The 15,936-nt window shown below is 36.0% G+C and overlaps 1 protein-coding gene across 1 annotated transcript; it reads left to right on the top strand.

The window, feature by feature from the left end:
* The first annotated feature begins 2,429 nt into the window (after nucleotides 1-2,429).
* LOC141714329 (uncharacterized) lies at nucleotides 2,430-3,794 on the top strand. Its single transcript, XM_074517854.1, has one exon. The coding sequence runs from the start codon at nucleotides 2,430-2,432 to the stop codon at nucleotides 3,792-3,794; it is 1,365 nt and encodes a 454-aa protein (XP_074373955.1).
* The last annotated feature ends 12,142 nt before the right edge of the window (nucleotides 3,795-15,936 follow it).

Here is a 15,936-nt window from a genome sequence, read left to right as displayed (position 1 = left end):
GTTTATAATGTGTCAAACATGTCACCATCAACACCATTAAACAAAATGTTCATGGCCTTTTTATCCTTTCGAACTTGTTCAATGTCTGGATCAGACCATTCTGCTCTAGGCTTTGGGACAGATGATTCATTTCCTGAAGCAGCTATCATAGACCTTTCTCAATGCAGTCCACATATGCTTCATCTTGAGATAGGAGATGCAAGTGCATCTTCACCTTCCAATGGTGATAGTTGTCTTTGTCGAGAAATGGAATTTTTACTCCAACATCCTTTTTGCTCATCTTGTTAGTTATTCTGATCTTTAAACTCTTTGTTCTTCAAGAGCTTGCTCTGATACCAACTATTATTCCCAAACAATCTAAACAAGAATTACAGAAGGGGAGTTGAATATAATTCTGGCTTCTTTTCAATCTTTAAGAACAGTTCTTCAATAAATATATATAGCTATGTTGGATTTAGAAATGGTGCGAAATAAAAGAAGTATAGAAATCAAAACACAAAGTATTTAAATACAAGTACTTAAAAACTTTCTGGTGGATCGAACTTTTTCACTAGAGATATATATTTAGTAGAAAACTCTGTGTTACAGAATTGTACATAGTTGCTTACAAGTTGAATCTACAAAATCCAGAGAAATTCTTTACAAATTTTGCCTTATCTATTTCTCTGGTAAATTACTTGCTAACTTGGATACTATTTAACTTGCTACTCTTGGTTTATATATCACCAAGTTACATGATAAGAAGACAAACAAATAAGACAAATTATTTCTAGTCTAACTTCATGCTTCTTCACTTCTCTTTCCGGCATCTTTGAATATCTTCAATTTAGCATGGAAATGGAAATGCTTCTTTGTTCTCTAAAACCTGAATTAGGCTGCCACATTCCATTTGCATACAACCAACACATGTGACTGTCAAGTCACTATCAACTGCTCTTTTGAATCTGATCATCCGTTGAAACTCAGATTAATCGTCCGTCGAGACTTAAGTTGATCATCCGTTGAGACTGCCTTTTTGGCAGTTAACTCTATTTCATTTATACAATATCACAAGGCATCTAATATTTACAGTTAACCATCCTATCTTGCATACCAATCTAGTAGTTAACATGACCTATACATTCCACGACATCTATTTCACTAAGCCATTTTGATATGCAGGAATGTGCCACTAAACTTATTATTACATAAGCTACTCTTTCAACGGATGTTGAAATGATCATCCGTTGAAAGCTACAATTTCACTTAAATAAAATCTACTAAGTGTTTTGTTCAAGTTATCATCAAGTACACAACATATTCCTAATAAACATTGATGAAGGGGTTAATAAGTATGAACTTTGTTTGGTAGGTCGTTTACTTACTGAAAAAAGCATCAATATATGGGCCATGAAATCAAAGGTTGCAGACGTGTGGAGGCCAGCGATGGGTTTAACGATTAAGGAAATAAGTCAATTTATGTTCTTATTTCAATTTTACAGAAAGGAGAATAAGTAGTGGGTCCAAAATAGAGGTCCATGGTCCTTTGATAATGCAATGTTGGCTTTAGAAGAAGTAAAGGCAGGCCAGAACCAAGTGGATGTCAAGCCATATTTTCTGAGTATTTGGATTCAATTGCATAATCTTCCAGTGGGCTACATGCTGGAAACGGTGGGAAATCAGCTTGGGAATTTCTTTGGAGAATTCTTGGAATACGGCGCTAAGAATAGTACTTCTGTATGGCGTGATTGCATGAGGGTTCCTATCAGACTTGATGTACAGAAACCGATCAAGAGAAAGAAGAAAATAGTCAAGAAGGATGAACAGAAATTCACAGTTCTTTGTAAGTATGAGCGTCTGGGGGAATTTTTCTTTACATATGGCATGGTTAGTCATACGGACAGATTCTGTAGGAAGTCTGTAGGAAATGGAGAAGCTGAGGGTGTCAAAGAATGGGGGAGCTGGCTTCGAGCGCCGCCGTGTAGGGTGGCAGGGCAGGTGCAAAGCAAATGGTTGAGGGAAGAGAATGACGACACGTGGGAGTCCAGGATTGGAGGGGAGGCTTTTGCGGGGGAATTTTTTTCAAAAAAAGGTAAGGAGATAAAGGTGGCGAGTAATTATAGGCAGGAGGTTGGAACAGAATCACAAGATAAGGGCAAAGAGATAGTAAAACAGAAGGAACCTATTTTCAAGGGATTTTCTACTACATCAAATATTTTGTACAAACTAAATGAGGAGGATAGTGTTATTATCCAACTGGAAGACCGTAAAAGAAGGAGGGGTCTTAGTACTGGGTCGGGTGATATGGAGATTGAGTTGGGCCAAAACCCAAGTGGTATTCAAACAGGTCAGAAGCATGAAGAAACTGTTATTTCCAATGAGGATTTGTCAGTTTCCACATAAATATTTCCGGCTGAGCTTGCTAGGCAAGCCATCCATCCATTATGAATATGATAGGATGGAACTATCGAGGTGTGGGCTCATCTTGGACAATTCGCATTTTGAAGGAGATTATCACATCTCATAGGCCTGATCTCTTGTTTTTATCAGAAACTTTAATTGTTAGTAATAAGATTGAAGCTCTTGCTTCGAAGTTAGGTTTTGTTAATTATTTCTCAGTAGACAAACAAGGTAATGGGGGAGGTTTAGCGATGTTTTGGAAGCATAACTTAGTGTGCAATGTGTTCGATTCTTCTACCAACCACATTGACCTCATTGTTAAAAAAAGAAATGGTGGTGAGTGGCGTTTAATGGGGTTCTACGGGTATCCTGAGAGAGAGAGAAGACAGGAGTCCTGGAGTTTTTTTCGCACATTGGCCTCAGTTTCAACATTATCGTGGTGCGTGTTGGGTGACTTTAATGATCTAATGCATGATGATGAGAAGAAAGGCAGAGATAAACATCCGCAAAACTTGTTGGATGGTTTCAGGAATACTATTGAGGATTGCTCTCTTATAGAAGTTGACCTTAAAGGAGGAGATTTCACTTGGGAAAAAAGCAAAGGGACGGAAAATTGGGTGCGAGAAAAGTTGGATATGTGCTTTGCTAATAGTGAATGGTGGAGTAAGTTCCCGTTATACACTCTGACGGTTTTTCATACAATAGTTTCTGATCACGAACCAATAAAGCTAGAGTTGGTCAACACTAAAATTCCTAAGACTCAATTTTGGTTTAGATTCGAGAATACATGGATAAAGGAGAGTAGTTTTCATTCAGAGGTGCCAAGCTTCTGGAAAAATCTTTCGTCTATGCATCTTCTGCCCAAGCTGATAGAAGTGTCAAAGTATATTGCGAAGTGGGGGATGGGCTTCTTTCATAAATTTAGAAAAAAAGTTATCACGCAGAAAGAAATAATTGATTCTCTGAAGGGCAAGGAAGATGATGATGGAGTGCAAATGTATTTTGATGAGAAGAATAAGCTAGATGAGTTGTTAAGTCATGAAGAAGCGTATTGGAAGCAAAGTGCTAAAATATTTTGGCTCAAAGATGGTGATACAAATTCTAAACTCTTCCATGCAGCAGCCTCGAGTAGAAAGAAGCTTAATTATCTGACAGGCCTTAAAGATGAAGATGGGTCCTTAATCACAAATCACGACGGTATGTGCAATCTGCTGAAAAACTATTTTACCAAGGTGTTCTCTGAAGATGGCGGGGGACCTGTTAGTACAAGTTGTGACTTTGTGCTTATGGTTTCGGGTAGCCAAAACTCGAAACTTACAGAGGATCTGTCATTCTCAGAATTTACTCAAGCTGTGAAAAGCATGCACCCAGATAAAGCGAGTGGCCCGGATGACTTAAATCCAGCATTCTTCTAGCACTTCTGGGGCTTGCTCAGGGAAGAGGTTTTCAAATGATGTAATCAATGGTGAGCAGAGGGTACTTTCTCAGCTGAGGCAAATGACACCACTTTGGTACTGATTCCTAAAAAGGACAATGTTGATGATCCCAAAGACCTTGGGCCAATAGCGCTATGTAATGTTCTCTACAAAATTCTGGCTAAAGTTTTGGAAAACCGACTTCAGAAGATTCTCCCAGAAATTATTTCTGAAGAGCAATCTGCGTTTGTTCCAGACCGCAATATCACAGACAATGTTCTAGTAGCTTTTGAACCCCTACACTACATGAAACATAAGAACATTGGGGTAGAAGGAGAGTGTTAGATATATTTGATAATGTCATGTGTAATATGATTTGTATTTAGTTTTCAGATCTTACAGAACAGGACAAATCAGTACTTAACTGGAAATCAGCACTTAAACTGAAGACAGAACTTAAGATATCAAAACTTAAGTTATCAGAACTTAAGGTTTAGAAGATATTTATTAGGAGATAATATCAGGACTTAAGATGACTTTCAGATAAGGCAGGTGGCTGATTGAAAGGAAAGAAGATCGAGACTAAGACAAAAAGAATTGTGCATGAAGAAGGAATTCTATGAAGAATAGAATACTTGGAAGAAAAGATAACTAGTTGATATATTTTAGGAAGCAGAATTATATTCCATATCAATTAGAAGATTATCTTGTAACTGTGTAGTATATAAACACTGGCATAGAGTTTACACTATAAGTGTTACGATTATCGAAGTTATTATTCTTTGTAACTCTAGCAGCTCTCGTGATAATTTGTTCATCACTGAGAGAGGACAGTTCCATATTGTAACAGAGTTTATTGTGTTGAATAAAATCTATTTTCTGTTACTTGAGTTCTTATATTCGATTTGATTGTGCTAAACACTGTATTCAACCCCCTTCTACAGTGTGTGTGACCTAACAAGTGGTATCAGAGCCTTCTGTTAACACACAAACAGTTTAAGATCTAAAATCAATCATGTCTGAAGAAGAAACTCCAACCAATCCCACCAAAACTGAAGAACCTCCAAATACTGTAACTCATAGTCGATATGAGACTATAAGAGTTCCCATGTTGAAACCTTCTGAGTATTCCATATGGAAAGTGAAGATGGCTATGTTTCTGGAAGCTACAGATCCAGAATATCTCTACATGATTTATGAAGGACCACATATGCCAACCAAACTCTCTGTGGAAGTTGCAGGTCAGCCAGCAAAGTCTGTACCAAAGGAGAAAAGTGATTACACTGCTGAAGATATCTCATCAAATGCAAAGGATGCAAAGGTAAGACACTTACTGTATAGTGCCATAGATAATGTCATGTCAAACAGGGTAATTAACTGCAAGACTGCAAAAGAGATATGGGATGCTTTGGAAACAAGGTGTCAGGGAACTGATTCAATCAAAAAGAACAGGAAGACAATACTCACTCAATAGTATGAGCACTTTGACTCAAAGCCTGATGAGTCATTGACTGATTTATATGACAGATTTGTCAAACTCTTGAATGATTTGTCACTAGTTGACAAAGAGTATGATATTGAAGATTCAAATCTTAAGTTCCTGTTAGCTCTTCCTGAAAGATGGGATTTGAAGGCCACAATAATAAGAGACAACTATAATCTTGATGAAACAACTCTTGATGAAATTTATGGGATGCTCAAGACTCATGAACTTGAGATGGAACAAAGAAGCAAGAGGATTGGAAGAAAGTCAAGAACAGTTGCCTTTGTGGCTGAGGAGGAAAGTCCCAAAGTAGCTGCCTCAAGAAAAGGCAAGGAAAAAGCTCTCATCACAAAGTCTGATACCGAGTCATCAAATTTTGATAGTGATGATGACTCAGAAACTGAAAGTATACCTGAGATGGACCATGATGAGGAGATAATGAAGTTGTGTGCTCTTATGGTGAAAGGGATCACAAAGATTATGTACAAAAAATTCAGGAGAGGAAAGAAGTTTTCCAGGAAAGGTGCAAGTTCTGAAAAGAAAGGTTTCAGAAAATCTGAAGGCAAAGGAGGAAAGTCTGCAGAGGAGATTATTCAAATGTTAAATGCTACAACTGTGGTGAGAAGGGCCATATATCTCCAGATTGCAGAAAAGGGAAAAGTGACAAAGGAAAGGCTCTTGTCACAAAGAAGAAAAGCTGGTCAGATGCTTCAGATTCTGAGGATGAGGAAAACTATGCCTTGATGGCAAATGTTGATAGCAGTTCTGATACTGCTGACTTAAAGGTACCTCAAACTACTTATGCCTTTCATACTGATGATATTAATGAGTTGAGAAGATATCTTAAAACCATGTTCATTAGTTATAAAGATCAAACTTTAACATGTGAAAGATTAACTTCTGAAAATCTTGCTTAAAAAAAGAGGAATGATTATTTAAAAACAGAGTTAGTCATGTTCCATCAAACTCGGAAAGATAGAGATGATGCCTTTTATGTTAGGAATGAAGTGTTAAAAATGAATGAATCTCTACAAACTGAGTTAGAAAAGGAAAGAGAGATTATCAGGACTTGGACTAACTCTAGTAAAGCAACTCAGAATGTTCTTAGTAGTGGAAACTGGAAAGAGGGCTTAGGTTATGGAGATGATAAGAACAGTAAGGGAACTGTAGAAACTGAGCCTATAGTTGATAAACAAAAACCAAAGGTAAATCCTGCTAAGTTTGTAACTGTAAAGTCTGATATTGATAAATCAGAAGTTAAGGAGAAAGTAACTTCTAACAAACCTAAACAGGATAAGCCAACCGAAGTTAACATATGCTTAATGACTAAGAAGCAGCTTAAGCATAAGCTGAAAGATGTTAAGAATGTGAACAAGGTAAAGCCACCTAGGAAAAATAGGAATGGAAAGGAAGGTGTGAACAAAAGTAACAATTATAAGTCTGTTCCTAATGCTCCTAGAAAAACATGTCATAACTGTGGAAATTCTAACCATCTGGCTTCTTTTTGCAGGAAGAATAAGAATATAAACTCCTTATCTTCAAAATCAGGAGTTAAGAGTCAGTCTGTTAGATATAAGCCACAAAATCCTTGTTTTCATTACGGTAGTTTATGGCATTCTATTTATACTTGTAAGGAATATCATAGTTTGTACTATGATTATTATCAAATAAAACCTTATGTAAAGAAAGTTAGCATTATTCCTTCTAGTGTAAGTTCTGATGCAAAGTCTGATATTGCAAATTCTGATAAGAAAACTGTTAACATAAACTCTGATGCTAAATCCGCTACAAATGTTAACAAACTTAAAAAGGCCAAAGAATCCAAGCAAGTCTGGGTCCTTAAAACTAATCATTAGTGGTCTTTGTGATTGCAGGGCAACTGGAAGAACATCCTAGTTCTGGACAGTGGATGTTCAGGACATATGACTGGAAATAAAGCCCTGCTATCAGACTTTATGGAGAAAGCTGGCCCGGGTGTTTCTTATGGAGATGGCAACATTGGAAAAACTCTGGGATATGGCAATATCAATCTTGGGAATGTCATCAATGAAAAAGTAGCTCTGGTCTCAGGACTTAAACACAATCTGCTGAGTGTGAGTCAAATCTGTGACAGAGGTTATCATGTGGATTTCTTTGAAGAACACTGTGAAGTTGTAAGCAAATCTACTGGAAAAGTTGTTCTGAAAGGATACATGCATGGTAACATTTATGAAGCCAAGCTTTCAACAAGTACTGATGGTTCTGCAATCTGTCTGTTGAGTAGAGCATCAATTGAAGAAAGCTGGGATTGGCACAAGAAACTCTCTCATTTAAATTTTAACAATATAAATGAACTAGTCAAGAAAGATCTTGTGAGAGGATTGCCAAAATCAGTATTTGCTCCTGATGGCCTTTGTGATTCATGTCAGAAGGCAAAATAAAGAAAATCTTCATTCAAGAGCAAGACCGAATCATCAATTCTTGAGCCTTATCACCTACTACATGTTGATCTATTTGGTCCAGTTAATGTCATGTCTATTGCAAAAAAGAAATATGCTATGGTCATAGTGGATGAGTTCACCAGATACACATGGGTGTATTTCTTGCACACAAAAAGTGAAACTGCATCTATCTTGATTGATCATGTCAAACAACTGGATAAATTGGGCAAAGATTCTGTGAAGATAATAAGGAGTGATAATGGCACTGAGTTCAAGAATCTGATTATGGAAGAGTTCTGCGAAGACCATGGAATAAAGCAGGAATTTTCTGATCCTAGAACTCCACAACAAAATGGAGTTGTTGAAAGAAAGAATAGAACTCTTATTGAAGCTGCACGAACTATGATTGATGAAGCAAAGTTGCCAACCTACTTTTGGGCTAAAGCTGTGTAGACTGCTTGTTTTACTCAGAATGCACACTCATTAACAAGCATGGAAAAACACCATATGAGATGGTGAAGAAAAAGAAGTCAAATCTGAAGTATTTTCATGTATTTGGATGCACGTGTTTTGTTCTTAAGTCTCATCCCGAACAGCTATCCAAATTTGATCTAAAAGCTGATGAAGGAATTTTTGTTGGATATCCACTTTCTACAAAAGCCTTCAGAGTCTACAATTTAAGAACAAGGGTTGTCATGGAATCTATCAATGTCTCTTTTGATGATAAGATGATTACTGGACTTGAAGATTTCAATGATCATGACCAGCTGAGATTCGAGAATGAAGTTTTAAATTCTGATTCTGCAAATCCTAATACTGCAAACTCTGATGGATTAAACTCTAATGTTATTGAAACTGTGGTGACTACGCCTAAGGAAAATGCACCTGTGCAGGGGGAGCATACTGAAGATCCAACCACATCTCAAGAAGCATCAGAACCTACAACAGGCTCTTCAAGTTCTGATGGGCCAAGTTCTAATAATTCTGGAAACTCATGTTCTTATATTTCTGGAAACTCAAATAATGAAGGATCCAACTCAGAGAGCATAATTTTAAGGGGGAGCATCAGAAAATGTTGATGAAGATAGCATGGATCATGGGGGAGCATCCAGTTCTAGAGAAAAAATTCCATCTACAAGGAAGTGGACTAAAGCACATACATCTGACTTAATTATTGGAAATCCTGATGCAGGTGTCAGAACTAGAACAGCTACATCAAATGAATGTCTTTATCATTCTTTTCTTTCTCAGACTTAACCAAAGAAAGTGGAAGAATCTCTTCAAGATGCTGATTGGGTGCAAGCAATGCAAGAAGAGTTAAATGAATTTGAAAGAAATAAAGTCTGGACCCTAGTGCCAAGACCAAGGAAACAGATCAGTTGTTGGTACAAAATGGGTGTTCAGAAATAAAACTGACAGTGATGGCATAATTACAAGGAACAAAGCAAGGTTGGTTGCAAAAGGATACTCTCAACAGGAGGGAATTGATTATGATGAAACATTTGTACCAGTTGCTAGACTGGAAGCCATAAGAATATTTTTGGCTTATGCTGCTCACAAGAAGTTTAAAGTCTTTCAAATGGATGTGAAAAGTGCTTTTCTTAATGAAGAATTGGAAGAGGAAGTATATGTTAAACAACCTCCAGGCTTTGTAGATCCCAAATTTCCCAATCATGTCTACATGCTTGATAAAGCACTTTATGGCCTTAAGCAAGCTCCAAGAGCATGGTATGAGACATTAGCTCAGTTTCTTCTAGAAAGTGGATTTAATAGAGGAACTATTGACAAAACACTGTTATACCTCAACCATGGAAAGGACTTACTTTTGGTGCAAATATATGTTGATGATATTATTTTTGTTTCTACAAATGACAGACTTTGTAAGAAGTTTGCCAAACTGATGTAGTCAAGATATCAAATGAGTATGATGAGAGAACTTAACTATTTTCTGGGCCTTCAAGTCAAGCAGAATGAAGAAAGAACTTTTATTTGTCAATCTAAGTACACCAGAAATTTGTTGAAGAAATTTGGAATGCAGGATTGTTCAAGTGCATCCACTCCTATGGCCACTGCTACTAAGTTGGATAAGGATACTGGAAAATCAGTAGATATTACTGATTACAGAGGTATGATTGGCTCTCTACTCTATCTAACTGCAAGTAAACCTGATATCATGTATGCTACCTGTCTTTGTGCAAGATTTCAAGCAGATCCAAGAGAACCTCACTTAACAGCTGTGAAAAGAATTTTTAAGTACCTTAAGGGTATAGCTGATCTGGGATTGTGGTATCCTAGAGAATCGGACTTTAAATCGGACTTTAAGCTAATAGGTTACTCAGATGCAGATTTTGCAGGATGCAAAATTGACAGGAAAAGCACAAGTGAAAGCTGCCAATTTCTTGGAGGCAGATTAGTTTCTTGGTTTAGCAAGAAACAGAAGTCAATTTCCACATCAACTGCAGAAGCAGAATACATTGCTGCAGGAAGCTGTTGTGCACAGATTCTTTGGATGAAGAATCAGTTACTGGATTATGGGTTAGAATTTTCTAAAATCCCTATTTACTGTGATAATCAAAGTGCTATTGCTATGACAGGTAATCCAGTTCAGCACTCAATGACAAAGCACATCAGCATTAGGTACCACTTCATAAGGGAACATGTGGATGAAGGTACAGTGGACTTGCATTTTGTTCCCACAGATCAACAACTAGTAGATATCTTCATAAAACCACTATGTGAAGCTACTTTTACAAGATTGGTAAATGAACTTGGAATGGTTTCAGGTTCTTTCTCTAAATCTGCTTAGTTTATGTTCTGATACATCAGACTTTATGATCAATATTTACATATATTACTATCTTTGTGTATTATGTGCCTAAATTGAAAATTACTTGAGTGCTGATTGTTGTCTGATGTGAATTTCTAAACTCTGATAGTGATATGAATATTTCTGTGACTATTCAATCCAATGAGGATAATTGTGCTAGATGCTGACCTAGTAATCTTTAATATACTAAAGATCCCATGATTGAAGTAATTATTTATGTGGAAATCTTTTTACACAAGCAAATTCTGATATTGAGCTTAGTTAAGTTTACTTTGTGTATCTTATTACTAAGTCAAAAACTAGAATAGTGCTTCTTATTTGTTAAGTTCTGATGTTAGTAAATCTGGTGAATGTACTAAGTGCTGATAAGCCTCACTTATCAAAAGAAAAAGAAAAGAAAAGAAATAAAAATCAGGTACTCCTTCGAGATCTAGAGTAAAAATGTGGAAGGGAAGACACAGTGTATTACTGGTATTAAGTAATATGCATTAGAAAAGTAAAATAAAATTTGCTTGGTGACTTTTCACACTCTATGATTACTGGAAAAATACTCTGATAACAGCATAAATTCTGATAAGCAGTCGTGACTTACTTACACTGGGAAGCCACTGTAAAATAGAATTTCAAAAGATGCATAAAATGAGCACAAAATAGTTGAGGTGGACTCATGCATGAACTCTTTCTAAAGTAGACTTCATAATAATGACAGATTTTAAGTAAAGTTCTTAGTTATGCCTTATTTCTAAGATGTACTGAAGTGAATAAGACTTTACTCTTTGTCTGATATTTAGCTTAATGCACACACTTACACTCCATATGAATAATGAAAATTACTGTGGTGATCAATATTATTTTAGATGAACAGTTTATGTGTCAGATTACATAAATTCTGAGGACAAGTTCTGATGGAAATTCTGATGATTAAGTTCTGATGAAACCATATCAGTATTTATATGAAGAATTACAGGAATACACATTCACTTTTCAAGTTAAGGAGCCATATTTTGATGACTTTTAAATCCTGATAATAATCAAGTTTTGATGCTGATGTGACAGTATTTATTTACTTGGTTTATTTTTTGTCATTACTTGAACGATAATTTTTTTACTGAATATTGGTTAATGTGAGATAAAACAGTCATAATCATTATGGGTTAGTGGTTAGCGTGTATGTCTTGAAAAAATGCATGCGCACAGTAATTATTATTATATCCCGTGCCCATTAACTCTGGATTTAGATCTTTTACTGACTGTTATTATTACACTTCAGTCTAGGGAGTCGAGGGATCATTATTTTAATGTTTAACCAGTCCTCGCGTCCCTTAGTATTCCATTGCCTATTTAAATGACTGATCATTCATCAGTAAAACCACATATGGTCATTTCTCTCAAACAATGGCACATTTCAGTTGGTTTTACTCTTATGGCACAGAAACTGTGACCATTTTTCGAAATGGAATTCCTGACTTCATATCCTATCAACAACATTCCATTTGTCATCTGGATTCAACTTCCAGAGAACATTAAAAATGATCTGTTGTCTTTCCAAAGAGAAGCTCATCTTCATATTCTTAAACAGCAGGAGCAAATCATTCGTCTCGCTGTTCTCTTTGTTGAAAGTAGGAAGAAGAATTAATTGTTATCCATCCGTTTCTCTTCACCGTCAGCTTTGTCAGGTTTCTTAGCTTAGGACTAAGGTTGTTGATGTTAGGAATCGTAGAATAGGACAATCTTGTAATTTTTGCATGTAATTGATAAATTTCATCGAATGTAATCATCTGATATATTAATGAAATTTTCTTTAAATTGAAAGATTTGTTCTTTGTTTCTCAAATTATATGACTGTGCATGTTTAATTGAAATTTATTAATCTTTACTTCATCGACTTTTAATTTTATATTGTGATGAATGTTTTGATTAAATTCTGTTGATTTGAGAAAATAACTGAGGAACAGGTTCCAATATCAGAACCTGTTATTGTAGAAGCTGAGAAGGTTTCTTCTCAGAAAGATACTGTCACTGGGATTTCTAGGCCCCACAAAAGGCTTAGAAAAATAAATTCTGATGATAAAGCTCCTACAGTGTCTTCACCTTTGAGGAAATTCAAGAAACAGAAAGCTCATAGGGACATAGTTGAGTTAGATTCAGATGTAGTGGAAGCAACTAAGGAAGGGGATCAGGAATCTCTGATCTCAACAGAACTAGTTGTTATTAAATTACTTCCTTCTGCACAACATGAAACTGCTCAAGCTAAAATACCTACATCTTCTATGTCACCTATAGTTGATCCAGTACATACTGAAGAACCAGGAATAAGTGCTGAAAATGATATTCATAACCTGATTGTGCCTGAGGTTTTGTACTTGGAAGCTCCGCCAATTCAACTCACTCCACCAACAACATCACTTTTGAATGTTGATCAGAACCTGGCTGCAGATCAGAATTTAGAGGAAAATGTTGAAGCCTCTATAGCCTCACATACTGCTATTTTATCAGAGGATGCTGATACTGCAGGATCTACAAGTTCTGATGCTGCTAATGAAGAAACTACTGGTGAAGCTGCTGGTAATTTAGATGCTGATACAGCTGGTCCATCAGAACATGCACCTCAACAAAATGTTCATAAAGCTGAGTTAGTCAAGAAGTTTGTTACAAGGGAAGCACCAGTACCTTAGAGTGAAACTCCTAGAGGAAAGGAGTGGACTAAAGAATGGAACTAAGTTAGTTTTGTTCCTTCTGAAATGATTCTTGTTGAGCATCTTGCAAAAGCTTATGAAATGCTGATAAATGATGATTTCAAGGCACAGCTAAGAGTTACTGCATTGAGTACAAGGCACCTTCAAGGTCAACACTCAATAACTCATGACAAGGTGAACAAAATTTAGGAAGCTCTAATCCAGCAAGATATGAATGTGAAACTTAAAAAGAACAGATTTTCAAGCCAGCCTTTGACAGCATTGCCTTCATTGAGAAAACTCAGGAGAAGTAACAAGCTCAAATTGAAGAAATTTTGAAGAATCAAGTTTCTCACCAAAGTCAACTCAATGAGATCCAATCCTCAGTGGAATTGCTTGTCTCTCTTCTATTACCTGCTGATGCCAAAAAGGGGGAGAAAGTGATTAAGTCCAAATGTAAATCTATTCAGACACTGAAAGGAAAGGATGATGGAAATGATGACCAGGGAAACTCTAATAAGGGTAGGGGTCAAGGTCAAGGCAAAGGACTTTCGTCAAGTAAAGCTAATATTACAAGTCAAGGAACAAGTTATGATACTGGTAAAAGGATAAGTTTTGGTGGATATCTATAACTTGATGAAGAAATTTCAAAGCAGTGATTTCTTAAAGAAAATCCAGGAATGGACTTTGAGAGTCTAAAGGAAGAAGAAGCTAGACTCAAAGCAGAAGGTGTCAAGATAAAATTTGAAGCTTCTGTTGTTGAAAAGAAATTTCCAAATCCTAAGGGTATTGTGATAAAGGAAAGAACAAGTTCTGAGGCAATCAAGGCCAAATCACAAATGGAAATTGATCCAAGGGTAAAGAAAAAGTTGATGAACCTGTAAAGGTTTATATGCCAGTCATGGATGAAGAAATAATTGATGATGAAGCAGATGTTAATCTTACTCTGATGCATTAGAAGATTTTTCAAACAACCTCTGACATGACTCATGTTGTTCAGAGTCAAGATTTAGTAAGTTCTGATATGACAGTGAAACAAGCAACCTTTGACGTAGCTCAAGTTGGCTTGATATCAGAAGATAAGGAAAAGGAAACCTCTGATATTGCTCATGTTAAACTTTCAAAGATACTCCTACCAGGATTCACCAAAGCTAAACAGACTCAATCTTTGAAGACTGCAATAAGTGGTTTTGAAGCAAGAGTTGTTATAGGTGAGGAAGCAAGAGATAAATCTGGGTTGGGTAGTTATGATGAAAGAAGAGTACATAACACTACCAATGATCCAACTTCCTTAAGTGAACCAGGTTTTGGAGCAACTCCTGAAAGATTGAATCGACTTGAATCTGTACAAATGGTTTACCATACCTTCTTGAAAGAACATATCTTATTATATTTTATGACAGATGGAAGGGTATACCAGATTAAGAAAAATGCTATACCACTGAAGTATTTTGAAGAACTGGAACATGTTATATTCCTACTTCAAGTGAAAGACAGATTAACCAGATAGTGCTGCAGGATATTTAAAGTCTCAAATTCAAAGACAGAAGAAGCTTTATTCTGTAAAGTCTGACAGCACATACTGTCCCAAGTACAAAGATCACAAGGGTAATATTGTCAATATGAAGCCTAACTCTGCTAGGATTATAACTACTTTTCTGGGTTATAAGGATGTGGAATTCAATCTAGAGTCTGACAAGGCATATCTGATTAGACTAGATCAGGAGATAAGAAAAGATAAGATAAATGATCTCAGAGCAGCTATTTTTCAAACTGGAGAAGATACAGCTGAATTGATAAATGCTAAAAGGAGGATGGTCAATGAACTTGAATATGCAGAGAGATGTTTGTTGAAGAACTATCTCAGGACAACTCCTGATATCAAAGAGATCAGAAGAAATTGAAAGTTGAAGCCAAGTCAAAGATCTACAACTACTTAAATTCTGAAGTTTATACAGACTGAAGCGGTTATCAAAAGTTAAAGTTGGTAAAGCTGAAAGGACTGTAAGTTGTAGTTATCTAGTCAAATTCTCATGCATTTGTACTTAATGTTTTTGACATCATCAAATATCTGTTGAACTTGTATATTATGCTAATTTACAAGTTGGGGGAGATTGTTAGATATATTTGATAATGTCATGTGTAATATGATTTGTGTTTAGTTTTCAGATCTTACAGAACAGGATAAATCAGTACTTAACTGGAAATCATCACTTATACTGAAGATAGAACTTAAGATATCAAAACTTAAGTTATCAGAACTTAAGGTTCAGAAGATATTTATCAGGAGATAATATCAGGACTTAAGATGACTTTCAGATAAGGCAGGCGGCTGATTGAAAGGAAAGAAGATCGAGACTAAGACAGAAAGAATTGTGCATGAAGAAGGAATTCTATGAAGAATAGAATACTTGGAAGAAAAGATAACTAGTTGATATATTTTAGGAAGCAGAATTATATTCCATATCAATTAGAAGATTATCTTGTAACTGTGTAGTATATAAACACAGACATAGAGTTTACACTATAAGTGTTACGATTATCGAAGTTATTATTCTTTGTAACTCTAGCAGCTCTCGTGATAATTTGTTCATCACTGAGAGAGGACAGTTCCATATTGTAACATAGTTTATTGTGTTGAATAAAATCTATTTTCTGTTACTTGAGTTCTTATATTCGATTTGATTGTGCTAAACACTGTATTCAACCCCCTTCTATAGTGTGTGTGACCTAATAG

Source organism: Apium graveolens, chromosome 3, assembly GCF_009905375.1.
Source record: "Apium graveolens cultivar Ventura chromosome 3, ASM990537v1, whole genome shotgun sequence".
Lineage (NCBI taxonomy): Eukaryota > Viridiplantae > Streptophyta > Magnoliopsida > Apiales > Apiaceae > Apium > Apium graveolens.
Note: the sequence above shows the minus strand (reverse complement) of the source record. Positions and strands in the feature narration are given on the sequence as shown.